General features: G+C 45.9%; 1 protein-coding gene across 2 annotated transcripts; it reads right to left on the bottom strand.

The window, feature by feature from the left end:
- Positions 1-400: 400 nt before the first annotated feature.
- On the bottom strand, positions 401-25,477 carry LOC147757363 (uncharacterized). 2 transcript variants are annotated; one of them, XR_015320761.1, is made up of 2 exons: positions 13,786-25,477; positions 401-13,109 (listed from the first exon to the last, which is right to left on the bottom strand). XR_015320761.1 is itself a non-coding variant. In XM_086979748.1 (2 exons), the coding sequence occupies exons 1-2, from the start codon at positions 15,135-15,137 to the stop codon at positions 12,986-12,988; spliced, it is 303 nt and encodes a 100-aa protein (XP_086835874.1). In that variant the 5' UTR covers positions 15,138-25,477; the 3' UTR covers positions 401-12,985. The 2 variants fall into 2 exon arrangements, 1 of the variants encoding a protein (XP_086835874.1); XM_086979748.1 differs by having other exon boundaries at positions 14,959-25,477.

Genomic DNA, 25,477 nt, shown 5'->3' on the forward strand with positions numbered 1-25,477 from the left:
CCGCCGTTGCCACTCTTGAGTCACTAGCACAGTCGACACAGGCCATGTATCCTGTGCTGATGGCCTGCAAACATCGGATTTTGCGACGGGCATATATTGGTCGGTCCATGAGACAGAGCCGTTCGTACTTAGAGCCGTATGAGGGTGGCCGACAATGACAACGATGGTGGCGTTACCATCACCATCAGAATCACAATCAGCGTAGTCAACAACAGCAAGTACATTGTTTAGATCACCTAGCAAACAAAGCTTCTCTTTATTCTATGTGTAGGAAGCATTACGATAAGAGTACAATCGCAATAGTGAACAACAAGCTTAAATATACAGAATCAGATGTTGCTTATTCACCCCTCCCGCCGCCCCGACCCCCCAGGAGCTGTTCATAGACTAGAGGCGCAGGAAGACAGCTCAGCCATAAACGTAACCAGAGGTGGACACAAGTAAGCGTGTTTTCTCACAATGTCTTTGACCTGGCCGATAACTAGCAGCGGAAAAATGACCGTAGATATAAGTAGATCAGATTCAATATAGTATTCATGCGGATACTGTGCATAAAAGTGCCTGATGCGGTTCAGCTGTCAGTCATAAAAGCCAGATCAGGTTGACTATCATCTACAAGCAGCTAAACAATGTACGCAATTTAACTGTATCAATAATGCTTGTAGTTTATTTATAAGAACTTTCGTTCTGAGAAATTTATAACGTTTGAATATCAAGACAGTTTGGTCAATTCCGATGAATCCAATCGAAGTTTTAAATGGCGAAATCATTTAACTTAGACTGATTGATGTAATACGTTATCGCTCATGAACAAAGGCCACTGGCACATGTACAGCACATCGGGCTAACCGTACCGCCTGTTCAAAATCTATTTTTCTAGATGCGAAGACACCCACTTCAACTTTGATTGAGACCTCCGTCGAATACTTTAACCCCGAAAACAAAAAACCCGATCACTCTACTAACAGACATTCAGTCAGATGAACAAATATATAGGTTCTCAATAAACATAAGATGCTTCGTTACCTCAACATATATTTTTACCGTCATCACTACTGCTTCTCAACGGGGCCACATCGGGGCCGTGACTAATAAGTTGACGGCTATAGTAGAATGCACAGCTGTCGCCGTTTTATAGCACTGGAAGGATAGAAGCGCACCATTGGAGTGCGACGGCAGTACGTGGCTGAGCTGTCCACGATCTGATGTTTATAAGTGCCCACTCGAATGAGGTGACTTACATTTACTTGCTAGCGGCTATGTGGCGTCAGGGCCCCGACGGACCGCTATACATACGCGATGTTCATACGAGTACCGGGATGGGCCTGCGCACATTTACAAGTTGTCAATGAAAAGGTCGTTGTTGTCGCTCCCGCGTTCAGAACTGCTGTTAGCCCATTGTAGCGATGGCGTCAATGCTTACCATATTGGTAAAGAGGACAGGCCGATGAGTAATTCGTCCTAATCGTTTCGTTATAGCGGGTTCACGCTGCTGTCTACTGGATACAGAACTGATTATTTCTTTGCCACGGTGGCGACGGCGTTTTACTTTTAGAGATGTTTATTCACGAATCAGGCATACTAAAATGTATTTGGTATAGTACATGTCGATGTGGGGTATGAATGTGTGTACAGCGAAATGTGTAGTACTAAATTAACAAACGTTTCTCTGTCATGCTTAAGTCAGCGCGGTCTGGCTCGATTTATGAAGTCTGCCCCACAGCCCCAATGCTGGCACGACCGGAGACGATTTGCAGAGAAAAGCTATTATTATTGTTACAGCACTCCCATACCTCTCCGTTCATACGTCTGCTCGTAAGCCGGTGTAATGGGTTACAAAAAGCACACATTGGAATGTTCGTCCATATGTATATATAGACATATATCTCCTATTTTCTGCTCTCATTCATGTTACATATCTGCGCCACTTTATGTAACACTTTCCGGCCTACCAATCGTCTGCTCCAACGAAAAACTTCTATCTTATTCTCTAATGAGTGGCAAACGATATCGTACGAGGCATAGTACATATTACTGAAGCTGAATGAAGCATCCCCTCGTCCCTATTCGCTCCCTGTTGCTTAGGACCGACGAATCGGCTGACTGGCTGGTCCTTTACACAGAGCAAGTGGGTATCATTTCGAATTCATGGCCATTTAACAACCCCATGAAATTTAAACAGTCCCGAGAATTGAAGCGCGTACGTATGTTGGCAGTAGAGGAGGATGGCAAGGCGCTGGCTGTTGCTAGGCGATAGGAAGAAGCAAACTGAGGCTGGCAGGAAGGGTCGCGAAGGTTGAGGGCGGCGAAGGAGAGAAAGGAAAACCCGAAATTGGCACTAGAACCAAAGGGAAGTTGAAGTCGGTGGTAGCGTTGGAATTACACGAGCCTCCATTGCTGCTGCGCCTGTGGAGCCGAGGCCGCTGCCTTTCCCTCGAGAGCGCGAACAGCTTATCCATACTCGATTCAACAACGAACAGGGAGTTTGTAGGGACAGTAGGGTTGACTGACTGAGCAGTTCTTGGCTTTGAGCCCCTGCGGGATCCAAGATCCTGCGCAAATTCAAGACACAGCCAACGATGCCTTCTTTTTCAAGCAAAACACAATGTACCAGCGCACAACGACGTATATAAGTCCAGGCTGCTGGCTTCCAAAAACCGTTAGAGTAGGCCGTGTTGCTGGCACCGTGGAAGCATGTGTAGCCATTTGATTCGCTCTTTGAAGAAACTGTTATATAAATGAAAAGAAAGGGAATGACATTTTGCATTAAGCATACGATTAATGTATTTATGTTTTTACCGAAGGGAACGTCTTTTACGTAGTTTCTTCAAATATGTCTCTTTTAATTTTTTCCAAAAACCGCTACTTACATTTATGTTTCATCTTGTAGGAGAAAAAAAAGAAATACAGTTTCGTCCCCTTCTTATCAGAAGAAGTGCGACTGCTACGTGCTCTGTAAATTATCATGGATGCTAACAACGCACTGTATTTTACTATTGGCTTTCCGTGGTGGGTCAACCGTTTGAAAAGTTACCGAAACAAATAATAGGTAATAATAGCAGGGCTCAGCCAGTAGAAGGCCAGATGAATCCAGGTCAGGATGATGCAGACTTGCCGCCGTTGCACTGGTATCTTCGTCCATGCGTTTTGCTCTCTGCAGGTGCTACAGCGAAACGGTCCTAACGAGCCGAACCTGGCATACCTGCTTGCCCTTTAGGCACTCGGTGTCGCTTTAGGTGTTGCTAAATCAAATTGGCACCAGTCACAATGGTATGCCCATTCTGTCATTTGTGGCCAATGGTTCGCGCACGGTTTCGCAGCTCGATATTTGGCCTGCAGCCCTTCGTGATGATTGGGTCTGGGCTGTTATTGCAGCAGGGAGGAGCTGCTCCTTTGAAAGCAATGCGTAGTATCTGAACCACAAGCATCTTCTGCGCTATTCAGTAAGCATGTCTCTATCCTCGGGCATTGAATCTTGTTGTATTAGCACAATCCTAGTACGCCTGATAGGTTCCGACCCAACTTCGTCTTATGGAATTCTGGCCAGCAAAGCAGATCGGCATCGTGAAAATGATGTGGGTCGTCTGCAACAACCGCCGGGACGCTATACAAGTCTATTGTTCTGAGTCATCCTCTTACCTCGGCGGGGGCCCTATTGTATTATGGTTTTCGCAGCAGTAAGCATTACGGGTCGCCACGAAACTTTCGTTCAGTACGAGGACGATCGTAGCACAGGTACAGCCTGCAACTAAAACCATAACCAGAGGCGTCACCACACGCCACTTGGCATCGGCCATTCGATCTCATCTGGATGGTTTGTTTCTTCGTTCGTTATCAGAACTTTACTGTTCCCTATTCGTTCGTTATGTGGCTCGCCTATATACATCTGGGAAAGTGGCTGTGTTTATATATATATATATATATATATATATATATATATATATCTAGCGTATTTCATGCTGCTAGGTGTACTTTGGGATATACTGGGAAGTGCTGGTAACAACGATTGCATTATACCGTGTTGCCAACACGAGCAGCAGCAATCATAGCACGAGAAGATGATATAGCAGTAGCAGTATTAGGAAACGGATAGAGGGAAACACAAACATCGTTGGGAAAGTGTGAATCAAAGAGTTAGTAGGTCCGTATGTAGACGGTCGTTCGTGTCGACTCTCAGCTACTGCGTACCCAGTTGAGACCCATCGACATCAAAACGCCACTACACTGAAGCAAACCAACTACGATGTCAGTAGTCGGAGAACCTCACTGCAGCTGAACAGATAGGGTGATTATCAGTAGGCAATGCCGTCCACTCCCTCAGGACCCTTCTGTTCAACCGGCGACTGCGCTCCCTACGTCCTGTTTTCTCTACCATAATACTACTACTAGTAACCTAATTACATTAACATTTAGCAATCAAACAAGCAGCTGCCATGCTGAGCCCGCACAATAAGAACCTACACTGTGCACACGTCCTGAATGTAGGAGGCTGTGGCTGCAGCGAGTAAACAGAATGGTAACAGGACCGCTGTTGCCGATGGCGGCCGGAGCTGTGTGGTCGTTGCTTCCATCGCAGGCCGAACCCGTTGCAGTACAGGGTAGGCACACAGCAGGAGAGTGGAAAAGAAAAAGGAAAGAAAGAGGAAAAGGGAGTGGAATAAAAAAAATAACAAGGTAATACATGTACAACCAATACTGTCGTCCGCATGGCAGTTGTAACAGCAGTGACCTTGCTTCTGTTTAGGAACTACACCGGTTGCTGTATCCGATATGTGTCAGCAATCGTCAGTGGCACAGCCGTATGGGCCAGGAACAAACGAACGTTTATAGAACATCTTGGAACGCAATCTATATAGAATCACCTAGCTAATTTTATACACCTCAGATAAGCGTACTGTTGCGGTTACCTAACTACCTTTAAAAATGCAAAACAAAGATATCTTTAAAATTGTTTACTCTGTGATCTACGTATGGCTGGCCACTTTTCACTGAAACTTGTCTTACCCTCATATGCCAGCCTTTCCGAGGAGACTACTTAACTAATAATGCGGTGCCTTATTTTCTATCCTGCGGAGACAGGTTGATATCAGGTAGATAGACTTTGCCACGCCATTACTGTGTACTACGTGTGGGTTGTATATGTGGATGCGAGGGACACTTTCGTAACTGATTGTTAACCCCAGCGTCACCATGAATATATTTAGGTGCTGCACGCCACGACGTCTGTGACGCTTTCGTAATGCTCCTGTCCTCCTGATTCGTCTGTACGCCTCCTTCCCTCAGCTTTTGCTGCTGTTTATCATTATCTGCGATGACCAGAATGTATCGCACTTCGACGGCTTCAATAGACGATCCAGCATGCGAGCCCAAAGGCGATAAGGGAGAACGGGAGTTCACGGCCCTTCTATATCGAAGCCACACCCCTTTCCACACATAAAGGGCATAGATAATTAGTGTATTTGACGAATTATTTCATTAGCTTCTGGCTGTCTGCTCATCGACTGACAGCACGTCTCACACCGTTTGTAACTGCCGCTATGGCTGGAGTATGGCCTGTTTCACGCTCAGAGGAACTCATCGGTGAGATGGCAGTTCCTGCCGACGGTTTACCGGTACCACACAGCAGCCCACGCTCTATCCCCAATACAGCCGTCCGTGAAACGCGCGAGGTCGCTGTAGGAAGAATTAGTGATACGAAGATGGCGTCACTGGGCACGAAGGTAAAAGCGAGGTTCCAGCCTCGGGTATTTAGTGCTACCACCACCGGTCGGGCGTAATGATCCTACCAGCCAGGACAAACAGGCAGAACAGACGGGCCGTGTGAGACCCCGTAGCTTGCTACGACAGGCAAATAACTTGGCCAAGACTGAAACGCACTCGGCCAGAGGAACAGCGTGTCATGCAATGGCAGCACAAACTAACCCGGTGTAGCTCGAAGTCCACCATCCTTGCCAGATAGCAACGGGGCAAAGCTAAACCCTTTACAGGACGAAAAAGTTACGAGTACGCGCTGCATCAAAGTCGCCAACGTTGAAACGTTGCGATGGGCGAAGATAAACTGGAGATCCCTGACATGGGGATAGGATAGCAATATCGGTAACGAACAGCAGGAAGCCTACGCGGAGGGACACATGAAGCTGGAATTGAGTTCACTGCATTCGACGTTAAATTACATATGAGAGGAAGACTCATGAAAGGGAGGATACATATGAAGACGTTATACAAACTACAAGCAAAGCTAGTGCACCTGAACTACAAGGTCACACTATATACACTGACATGTTGCGCGTATGACACGTACATAGTCTCATTATGATGGTTCATGATGAATGTGGTACGTTTCCATCAAACGATGTGATAAAGACTTTTCCTTTTTGAAGAAGAACGTTTAGTACTTATATTAAACTCGTTCCAGCCAGGCAAGATGATGACACAGAAATGTGCTACGCTTATATTGTGGGTTGTCATCTACAAATCTAGTCTAGTTCATACGGTTAACGTATGCTAATGATGACTTGGTCTTTCGTAGATCCAGTCAAAGTTTTGCTATATCATCAATTTCAGACATCTTTTATTCTTATTGCAGGAGCGAAAAAGTGGTCAGCCAAGATAGGACAAGCTAAGTTTAACGTGGCTGAATGTTTACGAAAGCACTGCATTCCGGCAAGCTAAAGTTGCTGTTCGAGTCCTTGCCTATAATGTGGCGTTAAATTGTCCCTCCTTCCAGTTATTTTCCCAGTCAATCAACAAAGAGAGATGTGCAAGCTGCAAATGGGCTCGGCCGACTATGTGGACCGGGCCCGCTTCGTCTGCAAACCGGGCTGACCTATAGATTCTTGGGAAAACAGAAGAATTCATTTGTTTGCTTTTCCGGCTGCCATCGCTGCCCCAACTGGCGACACGGGTATCTGTCTGTCTGTTTGAACTGGGTCATGTCCCAACTGGTCTACTCTGGTAGTCATTGCAGGAACAGTAGAAAGGTAACCGGCTCCTGCACAGATGGTTATGGTAAGATGATGACAGAAGACGAAGCAGGGTCTACGGCAGCAGCAGGCCTATCAAGCGGACGGTCGCATGGATGACTAGTCCCTTTTGCCTTTCGGCCTGGATGTGGCGGGGAACATTTCGCTTGGAGTGGAAACAGCCAGCAGCTGTAGCTGCAGGGAGCACCGCCACGGGGAAGCAGACAGGGACTATTCGGTTGTCCAGTTCTCTTTGCTTTTTTAGAAACCTTCCCTCCGTCCCACAGTTGAAGCACTATTTTCGCAGTTTCGCTCAATGCAGATCCAGTCAAGTGCTGCGATGTGCAACGTCTGTCTTGACTACTATTGCTGGCGAAACAAACTCAACTGGCATCGTACTGTTGCTACTGTTTCAAAAAGGGTGCCCATTGATACAACGAAACAAAACAGGTTTGATTAATTCAAAGAATGAACGAAGGAAAAGGAAAGCGAGCAGCTGTAGCAGCAGCAGCAAGTAGGGAAGCTACTAGCCGATTCTTTAACCTACTCGCCCGGCCATCCTTCTGCCTTTTGAACGATTCCTTCGAACCGCAGTTCACTTGTCTATTGCGAGGTCCTTTTAGCTATGTTGTAGTAAACCTCGACTTCATGCTGTAGCGTTATGCTGGCTAGCCGTTCAACTTTCTGCTACGCCAGAAGCGCTGGTGAAAGTAGAAGCCACACGGTCGCTGCCCCTTTTTTTATTCTCTGTTCTCTTTAGTTCACGATTAGTCTGGCAGCAGTGAACCACTTCGCCAAAAGAGACAAAACCAAGATCTTTTTGAGTTTTTCTTCTTCAGGTTTATCCAATCTAAGCGTCAGCTAGATGGCCCGCAACTCGTACCCTGAACTAGCTCCTCTCGACATACCAAGATCGTTTCCCTTCAGTAGTGCGGAGACAGCTGAGCAAGCAGGCGAATCGAGAGAAGGGTTCGGGCCAACGAGGGCAATGCGAAGTGCTCAGCGTTCTTACAGCCGCCTTCTGCAGAGATATCAGAGAGAAGAACGACGACGTTCCTCAGAGACTTCGAGAGCAAATCTCTAGGCAGCAGCAGTCCAGTTTATTCAGGCGTACATTTCGAGCAGGAAAGAAGAGCTGGCGGAAGATAATACAGCCATAAACTGTGGGGCACATCCAGCTAGAGCCGACTGGATAGCTAGCCTGCGAAATCGCTGGATGGCTTGGAACCCGCGGATGGTGGCTTAGCACATCTGAGGCCAGCCTTTCCTTTACCAGCTGGCTGGATCGTCAGAACGAGCGCACCCGGGTTGTAAGCGGCGATGTATGTCTGGTTATGAGACGAGAGGCTGGCGCGGACAATAAAAGGGTTAAGAAGATGAAGATCGCCTATCGATTATGTGGGAAAGCAGGAGTCCTACCCTCAATGGACTGAACAATAGATTTTTTTTCGCTTTATAGGTTCCAGCCCACCATTCCGTTCGGAGCTCGGTAGCTCCTCGGTTTCTGCTCTCGAGAAGCGGCTATTATACATTATTACATAGGTAGGCAACGAGTACATCCGCCAGTATTGGTCGTCCCAAACCACTATTTGCCGCTTTGAGGCTTTCCAGCCGCATTTCAAGGGAACGAGTACACTTTTCTCGCTTTTCTCTTGCCCTTTTCCTTTGTCCTTTCACAGGAAGAGAAGGAAAACTTCCCTACTGACTTCTGTTCAAGAGAGGAATTCCAACTGTCCACAGTTCAATTAGCTATTATCCGCCGGCTAATGACAGACCGGTTCAACTTCTTTAGCCCGCCTAACCCGACTGGGTCTGACCCAGTGTCCGCGCGCCTGCCAGACGTACCTATAAGACCAACTTGAACCTGTATAGAAGTTTTATCATAACTGACGCATTTTTTAAGAAGTGACAGCGTCTATTTAAAACTCGACGGACAGCAGCAACGTAAGCATCAGCAGGGATGGTGGTTTTTGTTCGGATTATAAAACTCACACCATCTTCGGCTGTCTTTGCCTGGATGGGTGAGCGGGATAGAAAACCAGACGATTTACGAAAGCTGGAGTCATAATCGATTCTGCTCTAGGTAAAATCCATGCAGGGGTTGCAACGGTAGCAGCGCTACCGGCCTGGACGACGCCATTTCTGGTCCAAATCGTTGTTTTATGACATCGCGTTTCTTAATAGCTCTTTGTTTTCTAGTTTACGCATCATTGCTTCCACCGTTCGCGTTTTAGACTCTTGCTGATTCTTGGGGAAATTGCGTTGTTAGCCTAGAACAGCTATTATACACGTTAATACCACTTGCACACGGCCACATTCGCCTATTCGAACAAATACATCCAGCAAAAGGTGGCAGAATTACACCGTGACACTCTATAGCACTGCCACAGCCAGCAACAGATTTGCGCCTGAGTTCCACGAACTCAGTCAGCAGAATAGAGCAGAGTATCAGGGATATAACTTCAAAATACAGATAGATCCGGCGACTTCCACTAGAAGGGCAGATATTGCCGACATCAAGAAAAGGACTGGTAAGACGCCAGACGAATCCTTTGGCAACTGTGACAGCAGGTTTAGCGGCTATAGCACAACGCACATCAACTGAAGACAATATTCCCATTGCCTGTAATCTTCTTACAGGATGTATGTGCACTGCGGATGTTAGTAACGGTGTATATCCACAAAGACCTCGTTCACTTACGGCTTCAAGGACATTGTACCTCCCGTTGAGCTGCCTGCCCGGGGTTTCGTTGTAGTCGAGAGTCGTTGCGAACCGTGGATACTGTCGACTCTTCAACTTCGAATCATAGCTTCGGCCGTCGCCATCGCTACTACTGCTTTACTTGGTTACGACTGTAGATGGGTGGGCCAGCCGCTAAACCACTGAGGAAAATGATGCCGCGTCACACCGCCACGGTCCCTTTTTTATCTTCTTCCTACTACTACTACTGCTGCTTTCTGTCTCCGCCATGACTGGCTGACATGCCACTTCTACCAGTGCTGCCGTAGCTTCCAGTCTACGAAAAAAAAACTTTATACAGTTGAAGTCGGCATCACCACGCCATCATAAACACCAACGTCAATTTTGACGCTTCTCTGCCTTACCTTGTTTTTCTTTCTCCTGTTGTTACGAAAAAAGCTCGCTCTCCTTCACAATCCCAGCAATAACTCTGTTCTTCCATGAACGCTACTCTAGGCCTACGTGGAAAAAGGTGCACAATAAGCCCATTTTCTTCCTCTTATCAGCGGTGCTATCTTAGGGGGCAGCGTCAGTTTCAGCAATTGTCGCAACAACCAAAAAAGCTTTGAGCCTGTTAGGCCGAGCAGCTGAGAGTATGAGAACAGCTACGGCTGAAGGCAGGTAGGCCGATAGATCGCATGGACAGTGTGTGACAAGTAAGCCACTGGCTCACCTTACACTCGGACCGCGGCAGAAACTCCAAGCCAACTTCCAGACCGCTTCAAGCCGCGAAATAGGGGAACAGTGACCATTGAGTTTATAATAGGCCCGTTCGCCTGTTTGAGTCAGTTCAGCAATCGTCTATTGAAAACATGCTGCAGGCTGCTATCGCCGTTTTGACGATGCGCGGCGGTGTTGGTAAATCGCAGCGGTTGTCGATTCTGCTACCATCATTATTACAAGACTGTAAGTGTACCTCAAAATGGAGCATCTAGGCCAAGGACTGAATGCGCAAGCTACATGTGTAGCTCTTTCATAAAAAAATCTCTATCCATGGACCAATCGAAATGACTCCTTGATTTGTGGGAGATTATCCACGGATGTATTGAGGTGTACAATATGCAGAACTCTTCTGTCCTATCATTGCAACCTGCGTATTGCAGGCGATAATGTACGTTAGGAAGGAGGCCGCAGTTATACTGAGGGACGATGTACATAGTACGTACCGGTGCTTCAGTGAACATAGAACAGATAGTTATGAAAGGCCAGAATAAGCCTGTCTAAGCCTAATTATATTTCTTAATAGTATTTGCCAATGATTTCAGTAGTGCTAGCTTTAATATAATATAATATAATAAAGAGGGTGGCTGGATGTAAGAATTTATGAATGCTTCTATAAATACGGTGTCAGTATCTACAAACATCGACGAAGAAAGACTACGAGCGAACGTATGGATGACGAATAAACCTGCTAACAGCTGTTCTCGACGGGTCCATTTGTTAAATATAGTCTCCTCTTGTTCAGCTATAATCAGTATATATATATATATATATATATATATATAGTGCGCTCTTGCTTATGGCTTGCTCCGTACGAAAGCAACTAAAAACTAAAGCCGGATTTATTTTATTATGTTGTAACTCTGATATTGTCATGTGTTACTGCTACATTCGCGCGTAATTGTTTGCTCTACGCGGACCATCGGCTAGAAGATAGAACCCAAATATCTATCTGCATTTCTCAGCATCTGAACTCAGTTTTGCCTTTCTGGATCTGAGATATTCTCCTGTGTAGTTTGTCTGTGACCACATTGTCAACAATGGCATTGTTCTAGTAAATTTCACTAGTATTTACTATCAAACCGACATCAGGCCATATCCGTCATCGCCGTTTCTCAACGTTTCACTTGTGAAACCACTGCTTCAGGTTTCTCATTCGTCGCCGCACGTCGCGTGTTATCCAGTACCAACGAAAAGTCCTACTTTTACGTTCGAACAGCAGCCGATATAGAAGGCCCTAATTCGCACGACCAGCACGTCAGTGAGGAATCGACAAAAACTCGATCAACGAAGTATTACGGATGTCCTTATCTCACCTAGTCGATTGGAAGAGCATATATAGTAATAAACTAGCCTAAGTACCCGTAGAGCCCAGATAGTGTCACATCAAATCTGTCCCTAATGCTCATATTGTTTTCCTGTAAATATCATCGCACGCGGCTTGCGAAGTGGGCACGTAAAAACGGTAGCATTTGGGTTAGTGAGGATTATCGTAGCGACAATCGTATTAGCCAAGTACATTCTTGTAGTATATGGTAATAGTACAGTACTTTGTGTCTCTTTTGTTGTAGGGAATAGGACAGCTGCTTGTCAGCTTGATGGCGACACTTTTCAGAACATAGCCGCCACAGCAACTTTGTTGTTCGATTGAAGCTCCTTGTTTCTGCGTAAGTTCTACGTTTTTCCGGGTTTTACTGAGCGTTCCAGTTCTACTTCTCAGCCTTCGTTATCAGGGTTATTTACTTCGGAACTTGTAATAATAGTTACCAGCATCAACACCAACATAGGCCGGCCAGCATAGAAACGCTACTCCTACCACTGTTACAATGGCCACTGTTCCTGTGCGACGGTTCGGTACCTACTATGGCTTGAACGCGCACGGTCACCTCCGACAGGTGGTTGCTGCCGTTATTTCAGCCAACAACATAACTATAAGGGCCAGCCCAACGTGTACCAGAAGCGGCCGCAGTAACAAAAGAAGATAGTTCACACGAATTGGTTTCGATACTTGTAGTGGGTTGGCTGCGCGGCTAAAAGCCAACATATGTGCCATGAAGTGATTCTCATGACGGAGAGAAGAGCACGGAGATCAGTTAGGGTTGTTAGACGAAAACTAGCCGATAAACCCATGACCAGACAAAGGCCAGACAAGAAGACGAATAGAAAGAAAACTGGAGTGCTAAGAGGTAGACTTCTACCTGACTGAAAAGTTCTTTGCCCTTTGGATCGAGGACTTTGAGGAACGCACAGGCTCGCCGCATCCCGAGTCGACGAATCGGAAACAACAACTGAGAGCTGGCAGCAGCAGCAGCAGCAGCAGCAGTAGTCATTTCGTGAGAAGCAGAACCTCCTTACCCGTTCGTCTGGCCGTGTTCTTCGTCGCCTCTGCTTACCTGGGCCTTCGGTTTTGTCTTGGCTTTTTACTCTTCAATATTAGCTTGCCATCTGTTGCAGATACATCTTTCCTTATCACCGACAAGGCAAGCACCGCCGCATCTGCATGAGCAGAAAATTCGGCATCTACCCTCCACAATAACAGAATCATCTGCACCACTAACCTGACTCAGAAGCACCAAGAAAAGGACTGAGGTATGCCAGTGCATTTCTTTGTGTCGATGTTGGTATGGCCCGAATGCGACGAACGACGGCAACCGCGCCGATCACTTGTTGATTCAATTTTGCCAAACCTAATGAGAACCAAAGAAGGAAGGAGGTTGTCGAGCGTTACTATAGGGAATGTATTGCCCGACGCCACTGCTAGCAGCCATACCATTGTTATAGTCGAGCGATAGGAAGACAGATAACCCCTACAAGAAAAATAAAATGAAATAAAATTACATATGCTCGCTGCTACTATTGTTATGATGGCTACAACTTGTATGCTTACTAATTACTAATACTACTATTATTACAATCATGTTACGGATGCTGGAGCACCTTGAAACTCCGGTCCGAAGCCTGGCTGGCCTTTTTCAGGTAATATTTACTGTTTTTTAAAACATTAAAATGAAGAAAGAATGAAACCGATAGCAAAAGCGAGCAGAAAAAGAAGACGAGTTTATAACTTGTATGACTGCTTCCCCTCAAAACTTCCATGTGGTGCATCGTGACATTGTCCCGCTGTTGACCTACGTGAGCTTACCTATTCCAATAGATCGACCCATGATTCTGGGTTATGTTGAACCCTAGCTTGCTGTCGTCTTTAGCCCGATATCTAGCAAATGTTGTTGTGCCAATTTGGTATTCGTAACGTATCGTATGTATGACAAAAGCTTGATCGTAGAAGACGTATCAAAAAAAAAATCAGTGACCAATGTTTCCGATACGTGGATAGATACTATTATTTCTGCTAACAAAACTAACCATTTCTATATCACTGATGAAATTCTGGTCCGGTTCGGGCAGGCTAGATCCAGCTTGCTTGGAGACAAAGTCGCTGTTCGTCATCACAACTTTCAAGGCACAGAATAGAGGCTGGTTACCTCTGTGCGTGCTTGCCCTTTTCCTATATGACAGAGCGCAGTGGACAACACGGTATTTGGATGGACGAACACGACGTGACATGATGGGACGATCAGAAGTGCGGACCGAGCAGGACCAACGAGACGAGGTCGAAGGGCCGGTTCGTTCCGGTAGTGCTTTGATGATGTGGCCTCTCTTCCTTGCTCTGCCCGCTGTTGGCCTTTCTCGACCGTCGATTCGTCCAATCTTCGCTTCATCATTGTGTCTTTCTTATTCCGCCATTCTCCCATCCCATCTTGACCGCTTCGTTGCTAGTCCCGGTCATCTGGCCGTTGCTCAGCTGCAATGGATATGTCCATCCAGGACAGAATGAAGAAGGATACACAAGCAAGCTTCTTGCCTGGCAAACGGTCGTATACCTTCCTTGTTGTAGCTGGTACCTGCTTCTTGCTGGGTAGCTGTGCATCTTCTGCGACCATTCAGAAGCATATACTCTGCATGGGCTTTTATTCCACCGAACAAGCAGTAGCTGAGGGGCGCAGTCCTCTCACGTGGATGACTGTCCCCCAGTTGCACTCGTATCCATCACAGCATCTTTCTGCTGAGCTGTCTCGGCCAGGGTAGCCGAGACATTTCAGTCTCCTTGTCGACCTCTCGCCCGAGTTCGATCGGTCCCGCTGCGCCATAATAGTGATATAGCAATGCGTATGATAAAATGATAGTAAGCATAGCAAAGGAGAAACAGGCGCTTCATGAGTATCAGCAGGCGAAAGCAATAGACGCTGCTCTCTGGTGCTTAGGTAGTTGTCTACATAAATTTAGCAACAGCCAAACTATCGTTAGCGATAGTAGCGGCGGCCTTCGGCGGCACACAGAAAAACCACGACGACGATGACGCCTACAGATTTGCTCCAACAGTAGTATCCGGCCTCTGTCTTCCTCCATAGTCCCTACTACGCCACGTCTGTCGCGTGTCTCAGCTGTTCTCTGCTATAAACTGAGAAAGGGAAGTAAAACGATAAGGGACAATAAAGAATAGAGAAACAGGGGAAAGGGGAGGAAGTGAAAGCATACCTGAACTGTGTCAGCTGGCCTTTCATGAACTTTTCGATTCGTAGCGCGATGCTGGTTGGCACACTGTGGTAGTTGACAAGAATTCGGGTAGTGGACGGTATCAAGTCAAGGGTCAAGGCATTATCCAACCTAGCGGGACGCGGAATAGCCGAGACCCTACAGTTTGCCTTTGCCACCATATCATAGACGATTTTTACGGACTCTGCTAAGATGTAGGCTGCTAACACATGATTTCCTCGTTGGCACAGGTAGGGCAGGTCAAAGTCTTTGCGATAGGCAGAAAGGCGAGTCCGTGGGTGTAGTTACTTCCATTATAAGCGACAGTTTTTCTATACAACAAACATTATTGTTTCTGCCTCTCGTCGATGCGGTGACCTTCTACAGTTATTTCTGCGATTTGACGCCCTGCGCGCCTGTCCTTTTTTCTTCCTTTTCTTTTCTTTGCCCCTGCTCACTGGCTAGCTAGTCTGTATATATGCGCCGACGCCATCTGCGTTCTAGGAATAATCGACACTGTGGATATACAGTGTACAAATGGTTGTTGTCTGCGTAACAACTATGAATTGTGGATATAGTGGCGCCTATTATAGCAATGGATACTGGCTCAGTCGAGCGCCCTCCCGATCGCGCGACGCTGAGATCGCCTTGGCTTACTTCTGTGAAGTTTACAATTTGGTGGGAGCAGACAACGATAGAAGGCGAATTAACACCAAACGCCTAGTTGAGCTCAAGCGTCGATACTCAGTGGGTTTGGAAGATCGACTATTGCTCGATAGCTGGAGAATAACGGAGCCCTGGAAGCAGATGAAAATAAGCAGCATTTTTAGCATAAACAGCCAAAGCAGTCAAGTGGTTGTTTCTCCTGCAGAGTTTGATAACGCTGACAAGCCTATGTAAGACGCTATTGCGTCAAACGAGGGCAGAATAAAAACATTGCATAAGTTATGTATGGGCCATCGCCATCGTTTAACTTCAACCGTCACTACCGAGACTAGCAGTGCTCTGCGTAACAATCGTTCACTATGTCCTGCACACGCAATAGTTTGTGTAACTAGATTCTAAACAAGGCTGAACTGCTTAAAAGATAAAAAAATTAAACAGGTGAACGGAACAGCTACTGTCACTCTACAAAGATATATATAAGGCTTAGCTTCGCCGACAATCAACGACTGTAGTCTTCCAAATCATCCAGGCCAGCGTGGACCAGATAATTCGTCGCTTTGTAAAGAATTCACTTATCGGTATAAAAAAAATGACGGCCATGAATCGTGGAGGACTGAGAGCGTCATGTACAATGAAAATAGCGATGACATTGATGGTAAACCAAAAGAAGCGCGCAGCAGCCGCAATAAGGGTAGCCAACATAGTGGGATGGGAGACAAGTGACATATGCTGTCTCTCCAGGAGATACCATTATGCACCGGCAGGAGGGCTCATCGAAGACGATGTCGATTAAACAAAAAGCTTGAGTTTTTCTCAAAGAAACGCACGGTGCTTCAGTACTACGTAGAGTGAAAAAGTACTGAAATAGGAACTCAGTCTCGAGCAACGGTGACAATCTTACGACCCATCACCTCCAATCGGCCAGTGTCACTCCCTGTGAATCCAGTGATCTCTAAGAACAACCTCCGGCTTGTTCTGGCTCATAATTTCTGCTACCGTTCTTTTCTGCGGCCGAACCAGCAAAACAAAGAATACGGGGAGTGGCCCACGGCAGCGGCTCCCGCAAGCTATGCAACTGTCACAAACAACATCTCCTTTAATACGGCACTTGCATGACCGTGTCTATTCTAACATTACCAAAGTCTTAGCAAGCAACGTCAGCTCAACAAGGGCTGCCGACTGCAGTTTTCCTTCTCTTTAGATTTCTTCTTTCTGAATTTCTTCTCTGCCACCCATAGCTGTGCCTGACTTCAATCAGATCAAATTGATGTACGACGCAAGGAGTGTTATTGCGCCGAACAACTGGGTAGGTTAAACTGCCGCGCCGCCTACCATGTAAGTCAGCCGTTCATCTAACTGTAGTAACGATAGGCAATTTAAATAACCGCGGTACGCGTCTTTGTCTTCTCTATCCTTGATCTATCGTCTGTCCTAGTCTAGCTTCTGCTATCTACGCTATACGTAGTCTAAGTGTGGCAATACTGTTTCCCATATGCATGGCTGTCTATGAACTGCCACAAGCTGTCCATCGATTCTGACTCTAGTCGGACATAGCTATTGCCGATGGATGTTATTGTGCACGTAATTGCTCAGAGTAGAGGCTGTTGTCCCTGAGCTGGTTAGCGTTGAGGTGAGTTACAATGGCTACATTCCAAGCCATTACATTGGCTTACTCCCATGCAGCCGCTGTATTATTGATTGCACTCTTCTTTTACATTGCTCCCCCTTCCCTCTCCTTCCCCCATTGCAGTACTACGGCGTCAACGCCCTTCTCGTAGTCGGATTCAGCTAGTATGGCAGAAGACCGACTGATTAGACTTCCGGCCAGTTGGGAGCAGAGCGGCAGAGTCTGCTTTACGTGGCAAAGAAGCAATGGCAAAAAGACTCACTCCCCAAAGTCACAACCATAGCCACGTCCCTTGGATATGGATAACAGATGGAAGTGGCATAAATCTTTCCACAGGGCCGGTTCGAGCAAAAGTCGTCCTTACACATATATGCACGCAGCCGCGCCATATACACATGCAGTGCCATTTCTACACGTTTTAAGCTCGAGGAAGGTGGAGTGAAGCACTTATGTAGACAGACTGGCAGCCACGCCGCCGCGATATAAGCGGTAGATAAAACCCGTTATGCAAGGCTGACTCTGTGTGAAAATGCTTTAGCTCTCTTCCAACTGCTTGTCGGTTTGCGGCCCTGCCACACAGCGTGCCTGCTTGTCTGTGCCTCTTGAGGGCTGCGCAAAAGCCTTTTGAAGGCGATGTTGGTTCACGGCTAACCAGGTATTGCCAAGGCAGGCAATACTTCTGTTATAGACGTCGAAACCACCGGGTCAAGATGGAGACGGGGTCCTGAGGCCAGTTAGCTGCAGGCATCTAAACAGGTTGTAACTAACTTATGCCTGGTTGCGTCTACGGTTCGCAAGAACGGGCCGGACCGGTTCAGGGCATCTGGAGAGTTGGGCTCTGATCGAAGTAGCCATGGCTTCGGAAAGATGTGCTAGTCAGCAGAGAAATGGCCAGTCAATGGACCAATAAACGAACTACCGGACGATTGCCTTCGGCCTTTTCCTAACTACCAGATGGGAGCAGCTGATCAGCGGCAGCGTAGCATCGGATAGTTTAAATAGCTCTACCGTGCCTCACTCGGCGGGAAAGGCATTACGTCAATGGTTGTGAGGTCTCAAACAGAGCGACTGTTGTGCTGAGTGATATTTCTAGCGGTCACCCGTGGCGTGCTTGAGTATGTAGGATAGACGACCGGATCAGGAACTGTCGGAGCTTTATATGCAAAAAAGTATGTAACGGGGAGCAGCACCTTTGCCGCAAGCAGTAGCGTCCTCCAGAAGTTGCTTTGCTTGTAAGATGGAGGTCTCTCTGTCTCCGCTAATAATATTTATTGTTCGATTGTTCTTGACTGGTTAGCATATAGCACCCGTACAGTATGGGAAGGGGCCACTGTTATCACCACAGGCGATAGAATTTCCACTTAGACGCCATGCAGTAGCAACAGAAGGGCCAACGTCTAGCGAAATGGCGTAGTGGACACTTATACAGCGCGTATAGCTATTATGGAGAGGACGGAGCACATTGTGTAATGATAGATTAGTTCACCAAAGGCCGGAGTCAAACTGATTCAAATTTACGCATTGACGGCAAAAACTCGGGTGCTTCCGATCGTAATGCTATAAAAACTCATATCACGGTGCTTTAGGCAGACACCTAAGCGTTAAACAGAAGAGCGTTGCTCAAGCAGTGGTGGTTGCTTAGAAAGTTAAGGGAGAGCAGTCGTTGAATCGATGTGGGCTAGAATATATACATCCGGCCATAGATAGTACGGGACGATTTATGAGTACACAATTGTATTCAGTTGTTTCCATTCGTCTAAGAATCACTAATTGCTAAATATTTGAAGTGATGGGCTTCAGCTGTAGCGACTGTCCGACGCGAATGCAAACTTAAGACATTATGTTTTTATATTAGATTGGGGCAGCGGCCAATAGCAACTGTTCTTTCCCTACTTTATAATTATTTTGTGGCAACGCAATTGGGATTTTCGCGAAGCCTCCCGTCTAACCGACATAGCCGCTGCAGTATCCGGAAGCCGTTGAGATTTTTCTATGCTGGGCTTCGTGTAGTTATCGGAGTGAGTACTGCCTTCGTTGTCACGCCACTCCCCAACCCCCCATTTTACTCAGGTGGAGATATGCAAACTGCAACTGCATGTTTTTCTTTTATTGCCAAACCATGTTGACCGCAGTCAGGGCAATGCTACAGATACGGTCAACTAAGATTGACTAGTGTAGCAGCTGCCAATCGGAGCAAACACGCCAAGAGAAACTCGACCAGTTAGCTAGGGGTCGCTGGCAAGGTACTTTGTTTGGTAGCCGCGCCTTTGAGGAATTAAATGGACTTAATGCGCTTTCTAACTACAGACAAGTATTCGTTCGAAAAGGAACCTTAGCGAAATCGTCTTTTCTCCTCAAAGACAGTTCTTCAAGCGTATCTTCGCTATTGTTATTTTTAGTCCCGTTTGTTCAACGTCGACATCGGTTTTTTATAAGCGCACAGATTCTTCACGCTGTTGTTATCCTAGCTAAACTATCTTAGAGTTGATGATTCGTGGTGGGAAATGCATAGGTTCACTGCAAGATGGGGGAACTCTAACGGACAGAGGTCGAACAACCAATAGGCCCATCAACTATCCTCATTGACGGTCGGCGTACGAGGTCGCCCTCTTAAAACAGTGCAGGAAAGATATTGATGATTTAGTCCATTATAAAGGATAAGCGATGTAGTTAGCCATAGCCACTTTTAACGCACTGATCTACCATTTTAGACAGGATTTCAATCTCTTACGATACACTAAACTGTTGACTTTTGGTTTCGGCCACGCATACATTAAACTTTGCAGACCAGCCCCGTAGATTACATGTTGATTTCCCTAAGTTTTCTGGCGGTTCGCCATCATCTTGGTCGCTACCATATCCTGGCGAAGTAAATCGATCGAAAATGTTTGATCAGACATTTGGGTGTCCATTTGGTGTCTTTAGAACGGGCCAACAGAACATTCATGAGAAGCAATGCTTTTTCTGCCCGTGTACCATAGCCAGCTCTAATATGGAGAAACAGTTTCAAAAACTTATCTAAAGCCGGTCAATCTTAGTCGACATTAAATGCGAAGGGTTCAATGCTCAACTGTAACTACAACTGAATACGCTTCTGTTTTGTGTGAACTAAGTTCAATAGTTAAAGTTTCGCTTGGATAACCTTGGCGTCTTCGTAACAACCCTTTTATGCTCTAACGTTTTTTTTTTACCAGTGTGACGTTTTACTGTCTAAATTAGTGACCTTCTAAATTTGACTTCATAGTGTACAACAATGTAAGAATATCCAGTTCTGCCCCAAATCGCATTTGCATCATTGCTACCAAAGTGCTCGGTATATTATACTAAGTTCTAGACAGCCCTGCTTGCTTCCATCGCTTGCCAGTAATTACGAGTTTTCTTGACGTTCTATCGAAGAGTAGTATAACGTGCGTATATATCGCGCGCAACAAAATCTAAATCAGATTTAGCGCGTTCTTCGGTTATGTACGGGTTTGCGAACAGCACAGTACCAAACAGGCGCTATGTAGAATTCACTATGAAACAACACGGACGGCTGGTAGGGTCATAGCACATTCACAGTAGAACATTACAACTAATGGTATAGAGTGTGAAAATAGGTCTTCTCATAGTCTAGCAAGCACCATCTACTTATAAGCTGTCTTTGTATATCTTGCTCCCGCTGCTGTTTCTGGTGTCTCGGCTGATGCTCGCTGGTAACAAAGTTCCAACACGTTTCTTTTCTAGGCAATTCTCAGTGCTCTTCTTTTCTTCTATTCTTTGCCCGCTGTCTTTCTTGGCGTAGCTTTGGGTAGGTGATACGTGCTCAGCGGAGTAAGCCTTCTTCGACTGTAGAACTGGAGGGGCAAAATTGACTTACCCCTGGAGTAAGCAGTGCATTTACACTAGCACAATCTCACCCACAATTTGACTTCGCGCTGCTGTTTGTTTACTCGGCTTTAACTCGTGCAAGAAAGGCCTTTATCCTTTCAATAATTTCCTACTCCACCGGGTGCCTCGACTCTATTGGGTTACTAAAGAAGCGAAAGTTCAAGGTAGAAAAGAAATGGATTTTAGAAGGGGGGAGGGGGCAATTTGTCGTAGACATTGCCATCGTCACCGTGTTACTTCTACGCCCATCTGTGCTGTCACTATTGCAGGAAAATTAGGTAGATCCTGATGGGAATTGTGAACAGATATTAAGAAAACAGGAAAGCGAAGAATGATTTGTCTCTTCTTGCTGATTGAATGAGAAGCTAAATGTGTTTTGCATTCTTCCTTATTATCTTTTATACTTCCATTTTCGAAGTTGGCGTTGAACCTAACGTTTCTTTTTTCTATTATACGTCCGTTAGTTTAGCCGTTAGGCATTACTTTAGGCGTCCGGCTCTTCACAACGTAAACAGGGTCACGTTCAGATTCGAAATTAAGCCACCACGTGTCTTTAAGTTCCACAATTATCCACAGCGCATTTTAGCTTTGCTCTTTCGTAAAAAAAAAGTTATGGAAACGTTAGATGAATGACTCAACAGTAAATTAACGTATTCACAGAAATTGGCTTGACGTTGAAGCTATGGTACTAAGTGGACTTGACTTAACAGCATTCAACTCCCGTAGCGTTTGCCATGTGTTTTTTTCGACACTTCGTTACAAAAATACTCTAGTCTAGAAATTTATGTGACTGTTTAAGCGCGCTCAAAAAACGATTCCGCGTACTGTTGAGTTTATTTTTAATTTGCTTTCAATAGTTACATAATATCTCGACGAAGGCCTGCGTAGGACCATGTGCTCGTGTATGAATTTCTTTTCGAAAACCATTAAAAATAGTTCTATGAGCGCTAACGAATCACTAATACTTAAAACGCCTGTATAGTCCTTAGTCGATTTAAGTATTTATCGAGAACCATCTACCCCTGTATCTATTCGCCAAATGGGTAGGATAATAATGGCAATCATTAGACTTCTAGTAATGGCAAGTCTTCAATGCTATACCTAAAACTTGTTCATTTATAATGGACAACTACAAATGCTGAAAAAAAAAAAAGGAAAAAGTTATGGTTTTGCCTAAAACGATAGCACCAGTTTTCCCCTTCATGATTGATGGTTTATCTTCCATCGTGGGGTTTTATCAGAGCCATAGGTACGAGAATATGGAAAGCTTTGATGTGGATGGCGTCATACTTTACAGGTTCCTGTCATCTAAGCCCCAAGGTGGGGCCAAGCACTGTCATGAACATCGGCCACTGCTGTTGTCTCCCTTGACGCTCTAGCGACTGCCGCTGCTCTTCAAAGCTGACACCAGCTGCGTCTGCAATTTATATTCTCCTCCTCCTCTGTGCGGTTTGCTTCATCCCAACCTCTCTCTCGCCGTCTCAAGCCAACGTAATTTTGCCGTCTCCGTTCCCATTCTCTTCATTGCCTTGGTCTCGTTTCTGCTTACCGATAGGCGTTTACCATCAAGCCTGCCGCTAGTTGTTTCTTCCGGTCCGTGAAAATTATAATCTTTCTTTGACCACACGAACTAAAAAGACGGAAAGCATTTCTTAAAACCAAGTGGGATACCCTCCACCTCAGCGTCTTCCTTCTCTATCCACCGCCTTAAAGCATCATCAACCTCGACAAATCCCGTTGTTACTACCGCGTCAGCTGTTCTCTAATCTATTGGGGTTGTTGTTGTTGTTGTCTCGTGACTGCCGTCACTACCTCTATTGCAAACGTTGCTATTATTTCTGCTGCTTTCAGTGCGGCCGCTGACTCCGAAGTCCGAAGGGGCAGTTGCCCTTGTTTGATCGAGCGATGAGGGAGTAATAGAAGTCTTCTCGGTCCTGAGTGATTCGCTCGGCTCATCCTTGCTCAGCGCGTTACTCATGCGGCTGTTGTTGCTATTGCTTTTGCTGGCAGCTTGGATTGACCTCGTCGATTTCGCTATTTAGTCTTTCGAGCGCGGCTGCTAGCCGTTACTCCAACGGCTGCTTCACAGTGCAAAATGAAGTGTCTTTATGCTCAATCTTGAACCTCAGGTATCTCTAAGTTTATTAGTGCATTAGGCTGTTACTACTCTGACAACTACTACTTCACAAAGGGTTTTACCTGGTTCTGGCCATTCTCCTATTCATAGGCTTGGTTGGTAACTTTACTGTTATAGAGATTCCGCAAAATCGGCGCTGTGACCTTGAACCACTAACGATTCGTTAACTGGCCAGCCAGCTAGTGTTTCTTTTCTGCCCTAACAGACTGGTGTGACAGAGGGCAAAGGCCGAAAAAAAGCTCAAATAATTCCTTTCTTGCACGAGGTCCCTCACAGGAAAAAAGAGAGCAGGTGAAGTACTCACACCTCTGTTGCCGCGAGTCACAATGTGGCTGGCTCTATCCCTTTTTCTAGTATATTTTCCCTAAACAGTCTCTATTTGTCCACGATTTTTTTTCACTCGGCGTCCTTTCGGGACAGACTTTAAGCGTTCTTTTGCCATTCGCGGTCAACGACTGATGCGTTCAGTTTTCTCATTTGTCCTTCACGCTCTTTTTTTTGTTGCTTTGTCTGCTTTCTTAATTCGCTTTTTCTACACGAAGAGGTTTGGCCCAGGGAAAGAAGCCGTTTGTTGGTTGAAGGCTCTTTGCCATTTATATTCTCATTGCTGCTGACTCCGCCCTCGCGTTGTTACCGATTTCGTCATCATCATCCATCTCTACTTTCCTTATGTTTCTCTGCCTGCGTAGCAGCCTTACTTCACGATCTGCTTCCATGCCCTCTATCGCGGAGTTATCACAAAGCACCCGCAATGCAGTCACTGAGTGGCCATCGTTATTTGATGCCCTTTACAGACACCCTTTGCTCCCAGGGCTGTGACCGTGTGTGGTAGCACCTCGAACAACCGTCATCTAAGTCGAAGTAAAACAATTCCATACAGTGCCGCACCGCTATATTTTGATAGACATAGAACAGATGGAATGGGACAGGATACGTAGCAGCCGATATTCAAATGAACGAAGAAACATAACTATTCGTCCTCGTCAGCCGCTCTATCTAGGATCTCATCGTCGGCTGTTCAAAGCTGTCGTCGGTTGATAGTCGGCAGGAGCTGTGTTGCTGCATTCATTTCATGGAAGCTCGTTGTGGCCATCATAGACGTCGCGACTGCCGTTTATAGCTGAAATTCTGTAAAAACTGTATAGTCGTACCACTGGAAAATGGGTTGATGGTTTCTATGACTATGCAGATGTGTAATTGGCTCCCCACGATTGCTTCGTTCAAGGCTCAGTCGTCTAACTATGCGTAAACTGAGCTAACCACAATATGCATACTTCAACACGTAGGTCAGCTTGCAACAAATATGGAAGTGATGAATGATACGTTTTTCCGTACAGCTCTGCATAGTATAGTTACCCAGTATAAGTCTAATGTAAGCTGCAAGCTTAAGTCTTCTAGCAGCTCAACGCCCATTAGAGCTTTATTGATGGGAAAACGAATATCAAGTTTACGGCTTGCTATATAAATGCAAGCTATGGCGTTTTCTGGAAGATTAGTTCTGCATAACCCGTGCTCCGTCGTTACATTCCCTACTATCTAACTCAATTATTTAGTTTCTAGGCTTCTCATTCGTCTCATGGAAACGTTCATCCCCTGGATACACGTACCCTATATCCGTCGAGATACAAGGATAACTAAACAATGACGAAATAGGCCGAGTTGGCAGTCGTTCAAAAAAAGACAAGCTAGGCTAAGACAGATGAAGGCACCAAATGAAAAAGGAAAAGAAAAAATTCAATGTTTTGTTACCTCCGTGTTAGGTTGAGCGTGCTTTTTTACGACAACGAAGAAACCACCCCACTATTGATTGGCTCACATTTTTCAAGGTACGTTTGCTATGCTCGCGCTTAGCTTATTCCCGGATTGCGTGATTGCAATTGTGTGGCTTCGCCTCAGTTCATCCGATTCCGGAAATGGGTCAGAAAAAGGGACGAAAAAGCGTGTTGGGGTACTTAGGGGTGATGCGGTAGCAGGCAGAAGCTGTTCTGATCCGCGCTCTGTAGCAAACGCAGCAGGACCAGCAACAATAAAACAAAAGATACATTTTCTTTGATAACACGTCCAGCCGGTACCACATCGTATTCCCGTTGACTACATTTAGCTGCTACTGCTGCTGTCGCTTCTGATATATCCGTCAGCATCCGAAGCTTGGACCAGCAATGCTTTGCCTCAGCCAGCCACCCGAGGGACCGATTCAAGCCAGAGGTGAGGAGGGTCGACGC

The sequence above is a fragment of the Varroa destructor genome, unplaced genomic scaffold (assembly GCF_002443255.2).
Source record: "Varroa destructor unplaced genomic scaffold, Vdes_3.0 BEIS01000002.1, whole genome shotgun sequence".
In the NCBI taxonomy this organism is placed as follows: Eukaryota; Metazoa; Arthropoda; class Arachnida; order Mesostigmata; family Varroidae; genus Varroa; species Varroa destructor.

Coding starts and splice junctions, on each gene's coding strand:
- LOC147757363 (XM_086979748.1), bottom strand. CDS start 15,137: ATGGTGGCAAAGGCAAACTGTAGGGTCTCGGCTATTCCGCGTCCCGCT. Junction 13,110..14,958: donor GGCCAGCTGACACAGTTCAG/GTATGCTTTCAC, acceptor GGTTCTCATTAG/GTTTGGCAAAATTGAATCAA.